The 18805-nt window shown below is 42.5% G+C and overlaps 1 protein-coding gene across 1 annotated transcript in view; it reads right to left on the reverse strand.

The window, feature by feature from the left end:
• Positions 1-11209: 11209 nt before the first annotated feature.
• The window catches only part of HECW1 (HECT, C2 and WW domain containing E3 ubiquitin protein ligase 1), a gene marked incomplete at both ends in the record, with an annotated part of 179193 nt that continues 171597 nt past the window's right edge, over positions 11210-18805 (reverse strand). The window contains one exon of the mRNA XM_084260642.1: positions 11210-11321. Coding sequence (XP_084116768.1) covers positions 11210-11321 — 112 coding nt within the window. The remainder of the gene's footprint in view (positions 11322-18805) is intronic.

Here is an 18805-nt window from a genome sequence, read left to right on the forward strand (position 1 = left end):
GCTCCTGGCCGCAGCCAACCGCTACCGCTGCCGCTGCCGCCGTGCGAGGAGCTCGGTGGGCAGCACGCGCCGTGCCGCGGGGCGGGGCGCAGCCGCCTGACCCCGCCCTTTAACGCCTCACCTTGGCGGACGGGAGCGAGGGGCGGGCCGCCGAGCTGCGCCTGGAGGGACGGTTATGCAGCGCCACCTGCTGGCGGCCGCTGTGAGCGGGGAAGGGGCGGCGGCGGCGTTCCCGTTCCCCTCCGCCAAGCGACTGGGTAGAAGCGCCCGCAAAGCTGGGGCGAGCATCTGAAAGACGCGGTGCCGGGTGGCGAGGCACCGCCGCTCCCGGCTCCTCGTCCTGTCTGCGCGACCCAGGAACCCAAGCGGTGGGCGCTCGGCTGTGCTCCGAGGGAGCGGTACCTCAGGAGGGCGAAGCCTGAGGTGAAACTGCGAGAGCCGGTCTGGAAGGACATCGCCGCGTGTGGAACCGGCGCTCGGCCCGCAGCGGGGACACTGGCGGGCTAGGCCGAAGGAACGGGCAGGAGACGGGCGCGCCAGAACGCCCCTGAGGAAACCTCCGTGGTGTCTGAGGCAAGGGCTCCAGTTAAGCCTTTCCCACAGCTGGGGGATACGCGGCTCCCGTGCTCTGAGCTCCACACGCTTTTATGAGGTGTGTAGGGGCTGCCTCCCCAGACATACGTTTGTCCAGGCTGGTTGGAGCTGTCTCAGGGATTGAGGGATGGCTGCGCTCCTCTCACTTCACAAGCTCTTCACCACCTGGCTGGCTCACTGCAGGTGTTGAAGAGACCCGCTCGGCGGGGCAGTCATGTGTCAAGGCAGCGCTGCGGCGTTTGTCTCCACGAAGGGCACAGACTATCACCGCCATTGCCTCCCAGAGCACAAGGGACAAGAGACTGATGAAGAAACAGGCCAACACACAGCAAAGGATTCAGCCCAAACCTCGGTCATCAATCAGGGGTGGCAGTACAATTGCCAACAGGGCGTTCTTTTTCCTGCAATCCCCTCGTTCACTCAGCACCAAACCCCAAGTTTCAGAAAGAAATGGTTTAGGAATAAATTCCAAAACTGGTACGTAAAGTAATGGAGAGTTCATGACTTACAGCATCGATGTGGTTTCCACTCAGAGTGTTGTTTGTACTGTAGCAGGGCTGGGCTGCAACTGCTGAACAATACAACTTGGATTAAACAAGTGTTCAGAAATTACTACACACTGAAAGTATATATCAAAGGCATTTACTACAGAGGAAAGGCTGTTGACTGAAAAATAGATAGTATCTTAGAAGTCCGGTAAACCCAAATTAAGGTTCCAGGTAGTTAATTCTTGTGGTATTTTCTACTTCGTTAGTTAATTCCACAATCACATTTTCGTGGGAGGTGGGGGAGGGGAGTGCAGGGAAGCTGCAAAAATTATGTGGAAAGGAGTGCAATTACTGCTTCTGGAATATGAATAGACCATCCTCTGAACACTTTGGAATATTTAAGGTTCTCTGGCCATATTTTAAGTTAAATTGTAAGTTTTAGATTCTTAAATGCCTTTTAGAAAAATCTAGCAATTACTTTTGTATAAAACAAAACAGGAGCTGCTCCCCCCCCCCCCCCCCCCCCGATGGCTATTTTATTCAGGTAAATTCAAGATAATATTTATTTTTATCTAATTTATGGACACTTTTTTGAATTTTGCTTTTTACTGTCTGGAAGAGCGTTTACCTCATATAAGTTTATCTATTTTTCTTCCTTAGGGTAGAAAATATCACTAAAGACACCAAAGGTTCAGTGTATTAGTACAACATTTGTTGCATTCTTGAAAAGAGTTATCCACAGAACAGAAAGACACTGACAAAAATGAAAAAAATGTGCTTTACCGTCTTGAAAAATGACTGAAATAAAATCCTTTTCCACTTTACTATGCACTAGCCATAGCACAGACTATGATTTGCTCTGTTGTTCCAGAATATTATGGAGCTGATACATGCTGTATTAATTTAAATTTTCCCTGTAAAAAGAATAAACCTAAATTTTATGACTCCCCTGTGTATTAAACCAGTGCTGATCTTATGGTGACATAAGCATCTATGTGCTATCCACACAGGGACAAGGAGATGTGGATAAGAACAATGCTTGATTTATTTAGAGATAATCTAGCAGACCTCTCTAGGCTGGTTACTCTCATACATTACCAACTGAAAAAAACCTATGATTTTTTCTGTTGTTTGGGTATTTGGCTTCAATCACTGAAATATTATTAGCTGTTGTTTGCTCAATTGCACTCAGCTGCCATACATAACAAACGCTGATTTCTGCTTGTACAGATAACATGAACTGTTTTAAATTTCAGTGTATTTTTTTTTCTGCCAGTGGCACCCAAGGAGTTCATTCTCATGAGCTGTGTGTTGGCCTGAGAAGTAAGAAGTAGGCGGTGAGGTGGGCGACACTACCACAGGTACTCTGTTCCGAAGAATGACTGTTCCAGCTTATGTCCTCATGCACTGAAGTGAAAGAGCAATTTCAGTTCTGCCCGGAAGAGGTGGATCAAACTTGTTGCACAGGGACATAGGCTTTGCTTAGTTGTGTCAGTCTGACTCTAGCTTGATCTTCACAGGACCTTCCTCTTCCCAATATAGATGCATTCAGGCAACTTGCACGTGATGGAAGAGTTGCCTTAATCCATCATGATGATGATGGTCCATTTCCAACAGAAATAAGAAATCTAGTCATCCACAGGTCAGCACACATAATTTAAGATTGTTTTTCAGGTGCTAAATTCACACTTTTGATTTCCATAATGATAAAAAAACTGTCATCTTCTGTGGCTGGGGTTTCTGCAGGCTGCTTAAGATCAATATGAAGCTATCATTTTTGCATTGGTCAGCTACTTATTTCTTGATGTGATTGGTTTTTTCATGAGGCATCTGAAAAATTAAGAGTACACATTCCTCACCTGAGGTGCTTCACACCTGTATTCCTCAAACGCTTCTCATCACTGCATAAAGGCACTTACACAAGAGCTCCAAGTACCCAGCACCACTGAAAAAGTCCCACACTACACTTTCTTACTAGCTACACCACCAACAAAATATCTACACTTTTCCAGTGTAAGGCAGGAAAACACAGCTCCACTAAGTGGCAGCACTAGGTGTCATTAGTGCCAGCTTTGTCAAATTATTTTTGTATCTGTGAGAGAGTTCAGATACACTGCTGCTCGTGTGGCAGTAAAATGTGTGCCTCTTTTTTGCGTGGTGTGTTTGATTTTGTCATTTCCAAGAGGCATGAACAGTCTTGTGCTGGGAGAATCCAAGAGCAACCCTTCCAAAATACTTTCACAGGTTCATATTTTGCAGAAATTTCCACCTGAACATGAGTTTTACATATATTATTATAATACTGAGTTACAAGTTGGAAAACACACTTTATGAGTCTTCATGCGCTCTTTTGGGTGCTCCTCAGATCACCTTCCCAGCTCCTCTGCAGTGCCAAGACGGCCCCAAGGATTACTCCATCTTTCACAGATTTGGTAGACTACATTTTACAAAACCCAGGGTACACCACTACTTATTTTATGTCTGTGTTCAGGCCTCCTGGTTCAGTTTGTACATTAGGAGGACTGAAATACACCATTGAAGCACAATTATGATGTTTAAAAGCCATATTCTGTGCTTTGCATACCACAGTAGTAGGGGTTAAACTCTTAAGGTCCCAGTTCTATCAGTCAGTGCACCAACCGCTGAAGCTGTTAAACTTTTACGTACCAAAAGCAGGGAAGTTTATGTTCAGATGCCAAAGCTGCCAGTAAACACCTCCTCACACATTGTAAGTATAATATTGTAGAGAAATCTGTGTGACAAATTTCAGCCATTCTTAAAAAGTCGCTGGTGGGATTTAGTACCAAGACATACCTAGGAGGTACCGAAGTCAAATCACAGCTTGTAACAACGTTCCTAAGCAGATTCCAGCGCTGCCCCAGCTGCATTCCTGAAAAGCTGTTATCTAAACACGATGACTGTGTGGCAGGCTGGATAGGTACCTATACTGCTTTGCCTACAGACACGTTAAGCGCTGAGAACAGAAAAATGGGGGCACGTGCAGTTCATTTTGGTATGCTGCTTTGGTTATGGGAAACCACCATTAGGAAATCCCACCCGGCTGTAGTTCTTCAGCTGCTGCCTGTGGCCCGTTTTCAAACCGACTGAGCAGATTGCCAGGGTCACACCACAGAGTATTTACAGCATTTTTTTTTCCCCTTACAGCTGATTAATTCTGTAACCCAAATAACCCATAAGCAAATAACCCAAACCAGCCTTTTACCCTGAAAAATGTAAAAGGTGAAGGCATGTCCCTAAAGTGTGCTGCTCTTCACAGAAGGAAAGGCAAGTGACCTCAGTGTTACTATTGTTTTCATTGACACAGAAAACTTTCCCATGCAGCTCCACTACCTTCTTATGCCAGGGGAGTGTATTGTTTGAAATCCTATGTGCCGGCAATTCAGGAAAAAACATCATTAGTTGCAGTCTTTGTGTTCTCCAGCGACTTCTGCTCTATTCAACCCCAAAGAACATGCCATATATCATACCACTGTGGATATGAGCTTCATTTACAACAGTTAAAACAATGTAAGTGTACTTTACACCAAAGCCTAATATAAAAATAAGGGTCGGGGCTTGTGTTTCAGGCAGAATAATGGAATAATGTATTTTTTTTTCCCTTCAAAACTTAATTCCATGAAGGTACAAATTAAACAAAGCTACACACACTTCATTTTGATATATCCATGAAAGCTATTTTCAGGCAAAATTGCTTTTGAAGGTTACCAGAATTAAATGAAAAAAAATAACAAAAGTGTTGCTTTGCAGCTCGAGGCAGATTTATGTTTGGAGGAGACACAGCGGATCCTTTGTGGCTTTGTTTTCCATTGTTCTCCAGAAATTGCAGCCATTGTCCAGTCTGGCCTCTTACACAAGGACGAATGTCAGGCCACAAGTGGATTTATTGTCCATTGTAGCAAAAAAACCGTGACTTCGCTACCACAGAGTGGTGAGGGATTATTACTGATTTGTAACGTCCTATAGGATTATGGAGCTTTGTTAGCATGCCAAGAAAGACATCTGACACTACAGCTTCAGGTGGACTGCCACTTTTTCAGCAGGAATTAAGTAGCAGGTAGAATGGATTCTGGTAGAAGTTCCACATAAATGGATCACCACTGCAGACACTAACACCTCTGAGGTACCCTAATGATCAGGAGCTCATCTCACTGCCTTTTAGTCAATGCTGATTATTCCTTTCTGTGGGAGCAGTTCAGAGAAACGTAGCTTAGTCTCACAAAGACTCTCTCCACCACTTCCTCCTCACACACATACACGATCCCACAAGTGAGTTTTGAATAATGGCTGGGCTGTGAGACCCAGATTTTGTGAGCATATGCATGGGAGGAGCCACTCTTGCCCCCACCAATGTCCCTGCTGCAGAAGAGCCAACTCTGGCCTCAGGCTTGTGAACCTGGCTCTTCCTACACATGATGAAACACAGTGCCGACTGCAGAAGAGTTGTCACAGTCATATTTGCTACTGATTTGCCTTGTGCAAAATATACTTACCATTTCTGCTGGAGTGTCTTTCATGGGTTTGTATTTTTCCTTATGAAAGGAAAGCTTTCCCATTGTTCCTTCTGTACCATCATACTTCATGAGGTGGCATTTATGTAAGAAAACAGGTATGGTCAGCAAGGTGTCTGCTGACTGTGTATCTGAGGTGTGTTAATCTATCCTGGAATGTGCTAATGAAACATGCCTGAGATATTACAGTGACGAGCAGCAGAGAAATGGGTGTGACATACTGAGGATGCCAGAGCATCTTGCTATTTATTTGCTGTCAACACTTAATGCAGACCCAGCATACGCTATTAAGAAATCGTCGTTGCACTTGCGTTTCATACCTACAATGCAGTAATTATCCCTAGAAGGGAGGTATGTGTAACTAGTGGGTACATCTCTCTTGTCCTTCTGTTTGCCCAGACATTTTCAATAGTGAGGAATAAACTCACATGCTTTCGAGGCAGGGCTGGTCTTAGGGTAGCCTACGAGAGCAGGGGGTTATGCACACTTACGTGGCGATGCTCAAGTTTTAGATGTGTCCCCTGAGAAACTGAACAAGAACAGTGGAAGGGCTGAATGAAATGGTCAGAAAGCTTAAGATCCTGGAAGAGCAATTCCTTAAATTTGTGGACTTTCAGCAGTGCCAGTTTACACACACTCTAGAAAAAATTATCCTCTATGAAATCAGTTATTTGTAATAGACAGTCCAGACAATGCCATAACAAAGTGATTTTATTGACATTCCTCTATAGTGATATGATTGAATAGAAAGCACAGCCTGAGTATCATGTGACATTTTTCTGTCAATATAAGCAAAATCAGTCCAATAATGAGGACCTTTCCTGCCATTGACTTTATGTAGTCTTTAACAAAAACCGTAACAGACATTTCTGTTAGATAAATCGGAAGCTGCAGGGAATTTGGCTAATGGTACAATATTTACTATACCTAGTATCTACTATCTACAGGCATCTGTTTTTCTACTAGAACAAAGGAACTACATGACTCACTAGAGAGAAAGTAACAATCCAATCTTTTGGACCTTGTGGTAACTGGAAAACCTTTCCCAGATTTAGTATATTGCAGTAATTTATTTATTTTTTTCGATAACGAACACTGAGGTACAGCAAGAATAATAAGAAAAAAGCACCGCATTTGTTGTAGAAAGATCTGTTGGTCTGCATGTGACTGAAAGTGTTTAATCTTGACTGGGAAGCCCTACTAATATTACTATGGAGACAGGGCAAATAATTATTATTTCAACAGAAATTAAACAATTGTCCAGTCAAATTTGTCCTTCTGGATTTCCATCAACTGTCACAAGATTAATAGCGAAGGATGAGTTTAGTTTGTCGTCTGTGTGTGTGTATTTTACCTTAGTTATTATTTGATTTTAATGTCCAAATTCAGTCTCCTACTGTTTTCAACTAGAGGTATGTCAACCAACTATTTGTTACAGTGAAACTAGAACAACAAAACACAAACCTAACAAACACCCCTTCTCTCCACAAGCTACAAACTCAAACTTTAGCTACAGTTCATTGTAAACTTCACGGGCACTTGAGCAAACTGGGTGAAAAAAGTCCTCTGTGTCAGACCTGTACAAAACTCATGATTTCTCCATTAGATGCTAGATGCAGTGGGGACCACTCACTTCTTGCCTTGTGAGAGCCATGGACCTCCCTAGAACATGGAAGTCAAGTTCAGAAGACGCACAGCCAGGTGACTGAAACTGAATGCTCATGTAACATACTGCAGACTGGAGTGACAGCATTTGTAAGGTTAACAGTAAGGTACAGTTGTTTGTACTGTCTCAAATCCTGCATAGTTTATGTGGTTGAATAGTCAGTGAGACTACTTCAAGGTGGAAGACCTACTGATAATTTAAAATACTTATTTTTGTTCTATTAGTCAGCTTAATCCTACTATGGCAACATGATTTCATAAACACAAATATCCCTTTCCCTCCCTCTACCTTTAGTATCATCACAACAGTCATTCTGAGAAAGATATGGGTACTCTGAAACCAGATGTACAAATGACCAATATTCATTGTTTGTATGGAAAACTGCAGCTCACAAAAGCTGTCAGATTGCCTACACCATTTTTCACTTGCATTTTAAAATCTATGGATGTTGATGTTGTATCTTAATCTAGCCACCACTGTGTCTAAAAGGAACTGAGGTGAGGGAGCTGAGCCGATTATTTCATTGTACATCTGCCCTATGGAGTATCTCCTTGTCTTTCCTGTGGGAAAACAATGAAACAGAAATTCTGTAATTAACAGTCAGTGTTTTACAAATGAAAATGCAGACCTGGGGAGAGCACAGATGATAATATGAGTAACAGCATTTGAATTGAAAGGTGAACAAGGAAGGGTATATGTCTTGCATATGCATAACTACAACAACAAAGTCAATTAATTGCACAATGGGCAGGTTAAATAACAGGGCAAGGAAGATGGGTTCTTCCCTCTCTCCTGCTAGCACCATTCACTGCCTCACTCTAATACTACAATGCTACTTAGATACATGACTTCCCCTTCACTCCAGACTGGGACCAGATTCAGCCCATGGTATGATGCAATTCATGAATGGAGAAATGCACTGTGAAGCGTCGATCTGGATATCCTAGAGATGATGTCAGTGTTTGCAAACCTACTGGGGTAGGGCATTTGGAAAGGGTGAGGGATAGGACTGGAATCATAGAATGCAAGAAAAGCAGATTATGGCAGTTTCTTTCTCTGTGCACTTGAAAGCCAGCTTGGACCAAGGGTTTTGATGGGAAGCAGCTGGCTATGCTGTATGTTTCCCAGAGGAGAAACACACAAGGTGCTTGAGATGGCATCAGCCAAACATGGAGGTGGATAGCACCTAATCCAGCTTAGTGTGTGTTCAGTGCCAGAACATGTCATAAAGAAGAATTTCAGGAGAAAGCCTTCCTTGTTTCAATCAGTGGGGTTTGATGCTGCCTCTGAAATACAAACATCTTTTATTATGCTACAAAAAATAGTTTCACTTTTTCTTAATAAAATATAGTTTTTAAATACTTAAAAAAATTAAATATACAGTATTGTAAAGATTGGAATTTTTTCCCCCTATTTTTTACTATGTTAACGAGACAGCTCGTGATGCACTATTTAACTTGGCCAAACATGGAGCAAATGGTTGGATACTTCTCTTTCTTTTCTTCTATTGTTAGAAGACATCCAGCTTTTGTCATAGTGCTGGAGAGTTTGTAACATCACCAGGAATAAAACAGGAACCACTGGAATTTGGAGCCCAGTGGTAAAGAGGCAGAACTTACGTTCATTGGGAGATTTCGTTCAGTCTCTCCTGGTGTGACTTGCTCTGATGTAATTCATGTGCACGTGACAGATGCTCTCAGAAAAAAAGATTTCCATCTCTACTGTGCAGTGGGGTCGGTCATGTGGAATAGATGCCTGAGAGCTTATTTGTGGAAATGAGAAGCGTCATTTTCGGTGTCTGGTACAATGAAGCTGGCCTGTAGCTGCAGCCCCCACATGTAACTGTAACGGGAGCACTAAATAAGAATAGCAACATGTACTATAAAATAGATTGTCAGTAAAAGCCATACAGTAAATTACTATAGAAGTGACTTAAATGTAACAGAAATTGAACGAATGGGGCAATTTAAATATCTCAAGTATTTTATATATCATTAACAAAAGCTACCATTTCTGCTTAGAAACATGCTTTTGGGTCCATCACCTTTCAAATACCTATTGACCTAAGAATCAAAGCAAGAGAATGATCTAAAACTCTCAGAATGCAGTTCTTCAAATGTGATGAGACTTTTGTATAGCCACCATAAAAATACACGGGAAAGCAGGGTCCAATTCTTTTCTCTGGAGAGAAAATTTATGGGAATTAGATATGTCAGACATTGAACCAATCTCCCGATTTTCCAGTTTTCTCAAGCATAGTTAACACAAAACTACCCTGAGCGGGGTGTGGTATTTCATGTGAGTTGCTAGACACTACGATGTTACCTTCTCACTTACCTTCACTCACCCTTCACAAGTCTCTCACTTCATATTTTATACATCCTTTAACATATTTAGTGTCAGAGGTTATGATACTTCGTATTTCCTTTTCCCAGTTAAGACAAACACTTTCAATCTGAGATTAGTCTTGGGAAACAAGGGCAGCAAAGAATAATGAATAGGAAACAATCACAGCAGTGTGTTTGATCGTAACAGCCTCAGCAAAATCCATGTGAAGACAAGCCTACTGCTGTTTCCCTTTCGTTCCCTGGCTTCGGAGTTGGAATTCAAAGTACACCAAACTGAAGAGGGTTCCGCCTGCAGTAACAAGAGCTAGATCTCTAGTGGTACCTAACATGACTGGAGGGCCTTTAGGCTGACTCCAAGAGGAAGTACAACAAATTCTTAACCCATAGAGAGTTACAAACCCCTTCATCCCTGACAAGCACCCTCAATCACTGCAGCTTCTCATTTTATAGACCCTGGACTGAAACCTTCTGCTCACAACCGCTCCTGAGGTTATGGAGATTTGCACTGAACAACAGAGGAAAAATGACGGAAATGAAAACCGCCCCCAGCAACCACAGATGAGCCCAGCCTGACAGAAAATAAATGGCTTCTGACACAGGGGATGGGATTGTCTAGACTTCTCATTTGGAAAGGAGCATTTTAAACACCGGAAAACAAAGATCTGGTAAACAGGACCCAAGGATATTCATAAGAGTAGAACATTCTTCTTATTTTTCCCTTTTCCTTGTCATATACAACACTAAGGTCAGGGAGCCTTGTCCTTTATGCTACATAAGACATCCTTCTTGAGTGTGCACAACCTTGTGCTTCTTGTGTGGTAAACATTACAATGGAGATGCCCCTCCCAGTATCTCTGAAGTGCAAGTTCTCTCCAGTACTGGCAAGTAACAATCATAACAATTGCTGTTATGCTTTGCATTGCGTTACAGGTTGGTTGGTTGGGGTTTTTTTTTTTTTTAGTTTTTGAAGGTCTTATCTGCACCATGTATCTGGGCCAGTTCCAGCTGATGCAACTGATGTGGATCATGAGTTCATATATAAAAAATTCAGTTTTGCTCATAGGTGTCTCTCAGATGGACAATACATACACAGAAAACGAAGATGGATGAAGATATATTTGACCAGCTCCTAGTACTGAATTCAACAGTTAAGAAGGATGATGGACTGTGAATTGATTTAGAAGATGTGGGCATATAAAAGCTTGGAATGCTTGATGAGGTTTTTTTATTTTTTAATCAACGTAGGTGGAAGTAAACATTTATTAACATTTGGTCAAGTGTAGTGTAACTTGCATTTGTATTTTCATTGTTATTAATGGAGGTATGTAGAGATATACAGAAACCTTGAGACAGTTGTTTTTCTATTGCATACAGACTAGCAGTCCATTGGAAACAGAGGATGAAAGCATGAAGGTTAGATCTTAGAGGGCGGCAGTTCTTCATGCACAGCTTTTGTCAACCTTGACCTTTTTTTTTTGTTTGTTTTGTTTTCAAAAATAAAAACATGAAAACCAAGATCAAATGATGGTGGACAGGAAAGGTGACATCATCAGCCAGAAAAACACCAGAAGTGCCTGAACCCCTTCATTCAAGTCCAAAGGTGCTAGTTTCTTCAACAGCTGTCAGCAGCTTTTCATACAGCATAGAATATGAGGGGTAAGGTGGAAGATCCAAACGGTTGAAACATGTGTGTGCCCTGCAAAAGGAAAATATGCTCCATGTTAAGTTTAATCTAAATCATTTGAGAAAATAAGAATTGGGAAAACAAGTTCCTATTAAGACTAAAGCCATTCAAGTTCACTCATGAGAGATAAAAAGAAATTCTAAGTATTGAAGTAAAACTCTCAAATTCTGCCAGAATTTGAGGTACTGAAATATACATATATGCACATAAATATTTCAAATAGAAGACACAAGCTAAGTATCAACATAATTCTCTGCGTTTGATGTGGCAGGGATTCATGGACAAGAACACTGGAGGTCACTGAGAAGCTGGGCTCTAGGCCCTACCAGAGAGAAAAACGTCACTACTATAATTTTGGTTCCTTTGTTGTTTTGGTTTTTTTTTACATGCAACTCAGCTGTACATCCAACATAAAAGGGTAGTAAGTTTTACACCAGTGGACGAATATAATGTGATGAACTATACTGACAGAACAGGCTCACTTATATTTACAGAGAGGCAGAGCTGACTGGTGAAAGACCATTCAGGGATCTGCTAACTGAAGAAGGTAGGTTGCTAAAAATGTTCCTGTAAGTCAGCTGTTGGCCATCTGCTCTAAGTCTGGTCTTTAAATGTTATTTGTTTGTAGTAGCCAAGGGAAAAGCAAAATATTTTCTGCAGAGCAAGCTGCCAATGTGATGACCCTCTCTTCCCCCAGTTCTATCATTATATTCACCCCCAGTTGGCAGCACCTTCAAAAGAAGCTGTGGAATGGGTTCCGTGCTTGCCTCCACCGTGTTGTAGCTTTTCTGGTAGCAGCAACGAGACCCAGATGCAGATGGCACTTCACTGTGCGAGGGGCTATAGAAATGTGGAGCAAAGAAACAGCCCCTACCACAACAGCTCCTCTATTTCAACTGAGTGAAAAAGCGTAGAGCTCATTCAACACAGACAGGGGGCACGTTTTCATTAAAATGGTTTCTTTTTTTTTTCAGTTAGCTTGGACTGTTACATGATGCTAGAAAAAATACTTCTGTTGCCTCTTCCACCCTCCAATAAATATGAATCAACAAAAACCTAAGAAATGTAGCCTCAATGGCTAACAATGTTTAAGTTCCCTGTCCCTAGTTTTTTTATAAGCCATAAAGTTGTTTTAGTTTTTCAATCTCATGCGTTAATTCAATTTTATTTCTTCAAAACTAAAGCTGAAGAACTATCATGGAGAAATTATTGCAACCATTCTAGTCATCTCTTAGGCCACCCACAAAGTGAGAAAAACATGATACTGGTAGATGGGATGGCCTGAGACTTGCAGACTTGGAGGGAGTTTTATCAAGCACCAATGGTGAATCATTAAAAGCAATCAGGCAACTGAAATAGCCAGAGGCACGCAATCTTCACTACATCACACAATTTCAATTAGGAGAGCTTTTACCATCCCTTTTCCCCTTCTGAATGAAGATTTGCTAGCTGGTCACTCTCTGAGAGTGTACAATAAACACAGAATTTGCGGAAACGAGCTGGGAACACATGTGAGATAGTGACAGAGAGACAGTAATAAAGCCATTATTTAGGACTTCTTGAAATTAAACATGGTAGCTCATGTGTATTATCCACGAGGAGCCCTGCACTGTTTATTGTTATCTCAGCCATCTCTGGCAGTGTAAGTTGTTTCTACAATCCATTGCCAATACATATCAACCACTGGGAGTTAATTAACTGAAGGATTCTTGTAGTCCATTCAGACCGTGTTTATCATAGGCAAGAGGGCACCATTCAGAGACAGCTGGTCTGGAGGAGCTCAGTTGCCTGGCTCCAGAAATGGAAGTGGCGTAGTCACGGTGGCTCAGGTGTGGATTCTGATGCTTTGCTGAACCTAAAGTAGTATCTCTGTATGGTACTTAACCATGGCATATTTAACAGTATATAGCATCTTGGGCATTGCTGTCATGCATTCTATTGTGCAAAGATATCCACAGCCACTGACTGGTGTTTACTTTCTTGCAGACATTCACCTTGACTGATCATCACTCATCTCATTTCATACTGGTTATGAAACAACCTTGGAGTGTTGTTGACCTTCAGCCACACTTGACCTAGTCAAATTCAGGAAAAAGATCCATCCCTTTTCCTATTATGTATCTTACAGAAGGGGACACTTTTGGAGAAGGTCTTGAGGAATTTATTGTGGGGAGAGACTATTATAAAGAATGGAAGAGAAAGTTAACATGTCTAGAAATACGGAAACACTCTTGTGTTCTCTAGCTGTTCAGCAACTTTACAGACTAAAATACCTTCGCTCCAAAAAAAGCCACCACCAAATCAAAAAATAAAACTAATTTTCAGGAGTCCTATGCTGGTTAGGTTTACACTTCTACCTACTTAAGGTGCAAAACGGAACATATTGCTAATGGCAAAACCTGAGTTCAAATTCCAGGCTCTGAATCTAATGTGAATCTACTGCAAATCCACTGATACCAGGGAAGCTTGCTCGATCGTACAAGAAGATAATTATGTGCAAAATTGTCTGGTGTACATTCAGCAATGGGTCTAATTGGTTCTTTGTTGCAAAGGTCAGACATGGTGCCTACTTCTGCAACTGAACAACATGTTCTGCCTCACCTGAAATAAGAGAAAGGGTTGATTAGGAATCCTTGCTCAAAGTTCCCTCTTTCCTGAGTCTTGCACCTCTGCCTCTTGCAACCGAAAGCCGAAACCTTTATTTTCCAAACCGGGCTAAAGACAAATTGTTTGGCCTGTAGTCTGCTCTATCACATGGCTATGTGATGCTGCAGTACTCAGGGCAATTAAGGAGCAAAGATATTTTCCATAACCCCCACTGTTGCCTAGCTCTTTGCCTTGTTCTTCCAAGGGGCAAATTCCTTCTGATCGGTGCTGATCTCCTACTACGGATCCCAGTGAGAGCGACTACAGTAAACATAATCCAGGGGACACTTGCTGTTTTGTAGGACTGGGCTTGCTGCACATATTGGGGTGAAAACATTATGTCAGCAGTGTGAGAAACACTTGTTGCAATGAGAAAAAGTCCTTCTTCCCTTGATTAAGCCTCCCACCACATAAGCCTGCTGACATTTGAGAGGGTGTTCAGGGAGTGAGAGGTCTGGAATAAGAATTAGACTGGTAAAAGCTTTTATGGAAAGGACTCTGGCTCCTCTAGAAGAAAATGTAAGATAAAGTCATGTAAACCAACTCTGACCCTCATGTGCCCTCATCCTCCAGTAAGTAAAGCAGTAAACGGACCACTTAAAATTTCATTCTCCCTGGCAGCCTGTCTTCATTGCTCAGAGTAGTTTTGGTGGGTCTGAACCTTTAATCTCGCTCACTGTTCCTAGTACTGTGCTATTTATTTTCTTTGAAGAATTCTCTCTAAAAATTACGAGCATAAGCTTTTAACATTTTTGTATTCTTCGTCACTTCCTTTAATCCCCATAATGAGGAGAGTCCAAAAGCAGTAAGTTGCACAAAATCCCCTCCTACCTTACTTATACCTTGAACCTATCAACTAAAGTAAGAGTTGTGTTCTAAGATAAGCATGCCTGTCAGGCAGAAACTGGGCATTTCTCCTTTTCACCTTGTTTTCTGTAGATGAACCCACAAACCCTTCTTTGACCAGCCTCAAGACCCAGAGGTAACAATTTTTGTTCCTTTTGTCTGTAAGAGGGAACACTCAGATGTTGTCTGGGAATCACTGCTTAACAGATTAATGTAGATTTGTAGATGGTGTTTCTGTTATGTGAGAAGAGAGGGAAGAGAGATGGGAGATAAGGAATGATGTAAGACAGCAAGGCACACACACTCAGTCCACTGGGAGAGATGGCAATGGTGAGAACAGAGTTCTTTGTAGATGTACACAATGTTTTTTAAGTTGCTATATGGGATTCTGGGGTGATTAAATACTTGATGATCTAATAGAGAGGGACAGAATTCTCTTACAAAAGAGATATTTGGTAGCACTGGCAGTCTTTATCATACACAAACCTCAGACAGTACGGTGGTAATCACTAATGCTACTCTGCTGAATGAAAATCTCTTTGGATGAAAGGGCAGTTGCAGCTCAGCACTGATGGGGAAAGTGACCTCATTGCGTCGAATGTGATTACTTGAACTGCTGGGATACATGCTGAGGTCCTTAATTGATACTCTAACAGAAATAACCTTGGAGCTGACAGGAGTTTTTGTCAGGTGAGGAACACAACCAGAAATGGGGCAGTGGCATTTGTAGGCACTGAACACTTTTGCAGGCTGAGATTTTAAGAGGAGGGAACTATTGTCTCCTATAGCTGTAGTAGAAAACAGTGGGTCAGTGGGATTCAAGATAGGGCACAAATGGGTAAAGCCTCTCCCACTGCAGGGGAAGATCAGGGTTATGACCACCTGAGGAACCTGAATATATACAAGTCTATGGGACCTGATGAGATGCATCCCAGAGTCCTGAAGGAATTGGCTTATGCAGTTGCCAAGCCACTCTCCATCATATATGAAAAGTCATGGCGGTCCCGGGAAGTCCCTGGTGACTGGAAGAAAGGGAACTCCTGACCTGTCAGCCTCACCTCTGTGCCTGGGAAGATCATGGAACAGATCCTCCTAGAAGCCACGCTAAGGCACATGGAAGACAGGGAGGTGATTCAAAAGCATGGCTTCACCAAGGGCAAATCCTGCCTAAACAACCCAGTGGCTTTTTATGATGAGGTGAACACATCAGTGGACACAGGAAGGGCAGGCGATAGATGCAATCTATCTGGACACTAAACCCTTTGGCACTGCCCCCCCCCCCAACATCCTTCTTTCTAAACTGGAGAGATGAGTGGATGATTAGGTGGACAAGGAATTGGTTGGATGGTCACATCCAGAGGGTATTTGTCAATGGCTTGATGTCCAGACAGAGAACTGTGACAAGTGGTGTCTCTCAGGGATCCATACTGGGACCAGCTCTATTTAAGATTTTCATCAATGACATTGACAGTGAGGTTGAGTGCACCCTCAGCAAATTTGAAGGTGACACCAAGCTGAGTGGTGCAGTTGACATGCCAGAAAGATGGGATGTCATCCAGAATGGGCCCATGTGAACCTCACGAGGTTCAACAAGGCCAAATGTGAGGTCCTGCACCAGGGTCGAGCCAATCCTTGTTATCAATACAGGCTGGGAGACGATGTGCTAGAGAGCAGCCCTGCAGAGAAGGACTTGGGGAAGAAGCAGCTTGACATGAGCCAACAGTGTGCGCTTGCAGCCCAGACAGCCAACTGGATCCTGGGCTGCATCAAAAGGAATGTGACCAGCAGGTCAAGGGAGCTGATTCTGCCCCTCTACTTTGCTCCTGTGAGACCCCACCTGGAGTACTGTGTCCAGTTCTAGAGTCCCTGACATAAGAAGGACATGGAACTGTTGGAACTGGTCCACAGGAGGGCCACAAAGATGATCACAGGGCTGAAGCACCTCTCCTACGAAGACTGGTTGCTAGAGTTGTGGAGAAGAAAAGGCTCTGGGGAGATCTTATAGCAGCCTTCCAATCCCTGAAGAGGGCCTACAAGAATGCTGGAGAGGGACTTTTTAGAAGGGCCTGTAGTGATAGGATGAGGGGGAATGGTTTTAAATTGGAAGGGAGTAGATTTCGTCTGATATTAGGAAAAAAATCTTCCCTGTGAGTGTGTTGAGACACTGGAACAGGTTGCCCAGGGAAGTGGTGGCTGCCCCCTCCCTGGCAGTGTTCAAGGCCAGGCTGAATGGGGCCTTGAGCAGCCTGGTCTAGTGAGAGCTGTCCCTGCCCACGGCAGAGGGGGTTGAAACTTGATGGTCTTTATGGTCTGTTCCTGCCCAAAGCATTCTATGGTTCTATGAATAATATTTGCTGGGAAACAAAGAGTAAATTATTGCAAAGCTACTGCTATAACTGGTTTTGTGTTAAGTACCTGCATGACACAGTTAAAGTGAAGAGAGGCTTCCTGATTCAGAAGAGGCTATGGCTGGAAGAATTCTCCATCCACCCCTACTCAAGCGATGAGTTACAAGTAGTAAAATATGCAACTCTGTTATGTTAGGAGAAAACTTTGCATATTGGATAGGGAGAGTAAAACTCAACCTTGATGACCAAGAGGTTGCACCTGCTACATATTGGGTGTGATTTCCTACAACAAGCTACATTTGTAGCTACTCCCTATGACAGTTTGGGAGAAACCATGCTGCAGATTCATCCTGTTGAACCTGTAAAACTGACAGTACCTTTGGAACCTGCTTTAGGGTCATCATCTAAAAATCTGGGATTAGAGCAACATCTCTGAGCTGCATAGTACTCTGGCTTCCTAACATATGTTGTCTGAAAAGTGAATACAGATAAGAATTAGTGTGTCTGGTACACAGGCACGTTCCAGAAATAAATCACTGGTGTAATCTCTTCCTTGTCTTACATGAACATATTGCAGCACCATTACCCTGTTCAGGTAGAGGAACTGGCACTGATGAATAAGTGCAACAAGTTACTGGGTTCTCAACCTTCCTAAAACAGCCTTGCTTATCTTCAGCGCTTTCAAGCACTCAAGGCATTACATATTAGTGGTTATCCTTTGGAAAGTATTGTGCTTTAGAAATTTACACCATGTCTTTTTTTCTGGGAGCGCCACATTCCTGCTAAACATGTGGCTAGTTTAGGTATTATCACATCTTTGCTCACTGGAAGCAAAGGGCAGTTGTGTGCTCTACCGCCAACGTTTAAGGATGAGATGTAAGGGAGAATTGTCTAACTACTTCAGCCACCTGGAACAGGGATGAGAGAATGGAGTTCACAAAGTCCTGGACTCTCTTGATAGACCTAAAAGTCATCTTGGTATTTTGCAAATCAGCTGAAAACCCAAAGGCCAGACTAACTTATACCTGGTGACCCACCATCTACCTGGATGCCAGGAAAGCCAAATGCTTCAGTTTCATGCAAGCATCTGTAACACCTCTCACAGCATCGTGTTTATTGGGTCAGGGCCAGTAATTAAGAGATACAATCTAGGACTGTGGAGGTTTGACCCTGGCTGGAGGCCAGATGCCCACCAAGCACACAAATGACTAAGTCTGATGAGTGTTAAGACTCTGAAATTGTAGGAATTGTTAGAAAGACAAGGGAATTTGTTGTGGTTTATTTTAAACAGCTAAAGTTAGTTACACTCATATTACAGGGTCCAAAAGGCCTACAGGATATGACATAGGACTTTTTTTTAGCATCTAAGTCTAAGTAAATATGTAAGTAAATCTAAATAAACATGAGCAATCCATAATCAGGCATTTAAAAAAAGTTTAAAATAACATTTATTTAGTTGCTTAACTAAGGATTTAAGGAGCCTTCAGGTTTAGCCTCTGTGTTTTACGTATTTCTTAACACTGTGTATACTTTGCAGCACCCCATAATTTTATAAAAATGCAGGTAATAATTCATGGTGATCAAGCTGTGTTTATTCCCCACAAGCAAGTGTTGTTTCTCTTTCCCCTGGCTAAAATGAATGCAGGGCTCTAAGAC

Source organism: Gallinula chloropus (assembly GCF_964237585.1).
Source record: "Gallinula chloropus genome assembly, chromosome: 2".
In the NCBI taxonomy this organism is placed as follows: domain Eukaryota; kingdom Metazoa; phylum Chordata; class Aves; order Gruiformes; family Rallidae; genus Gallinula; species Gallinula chloropus.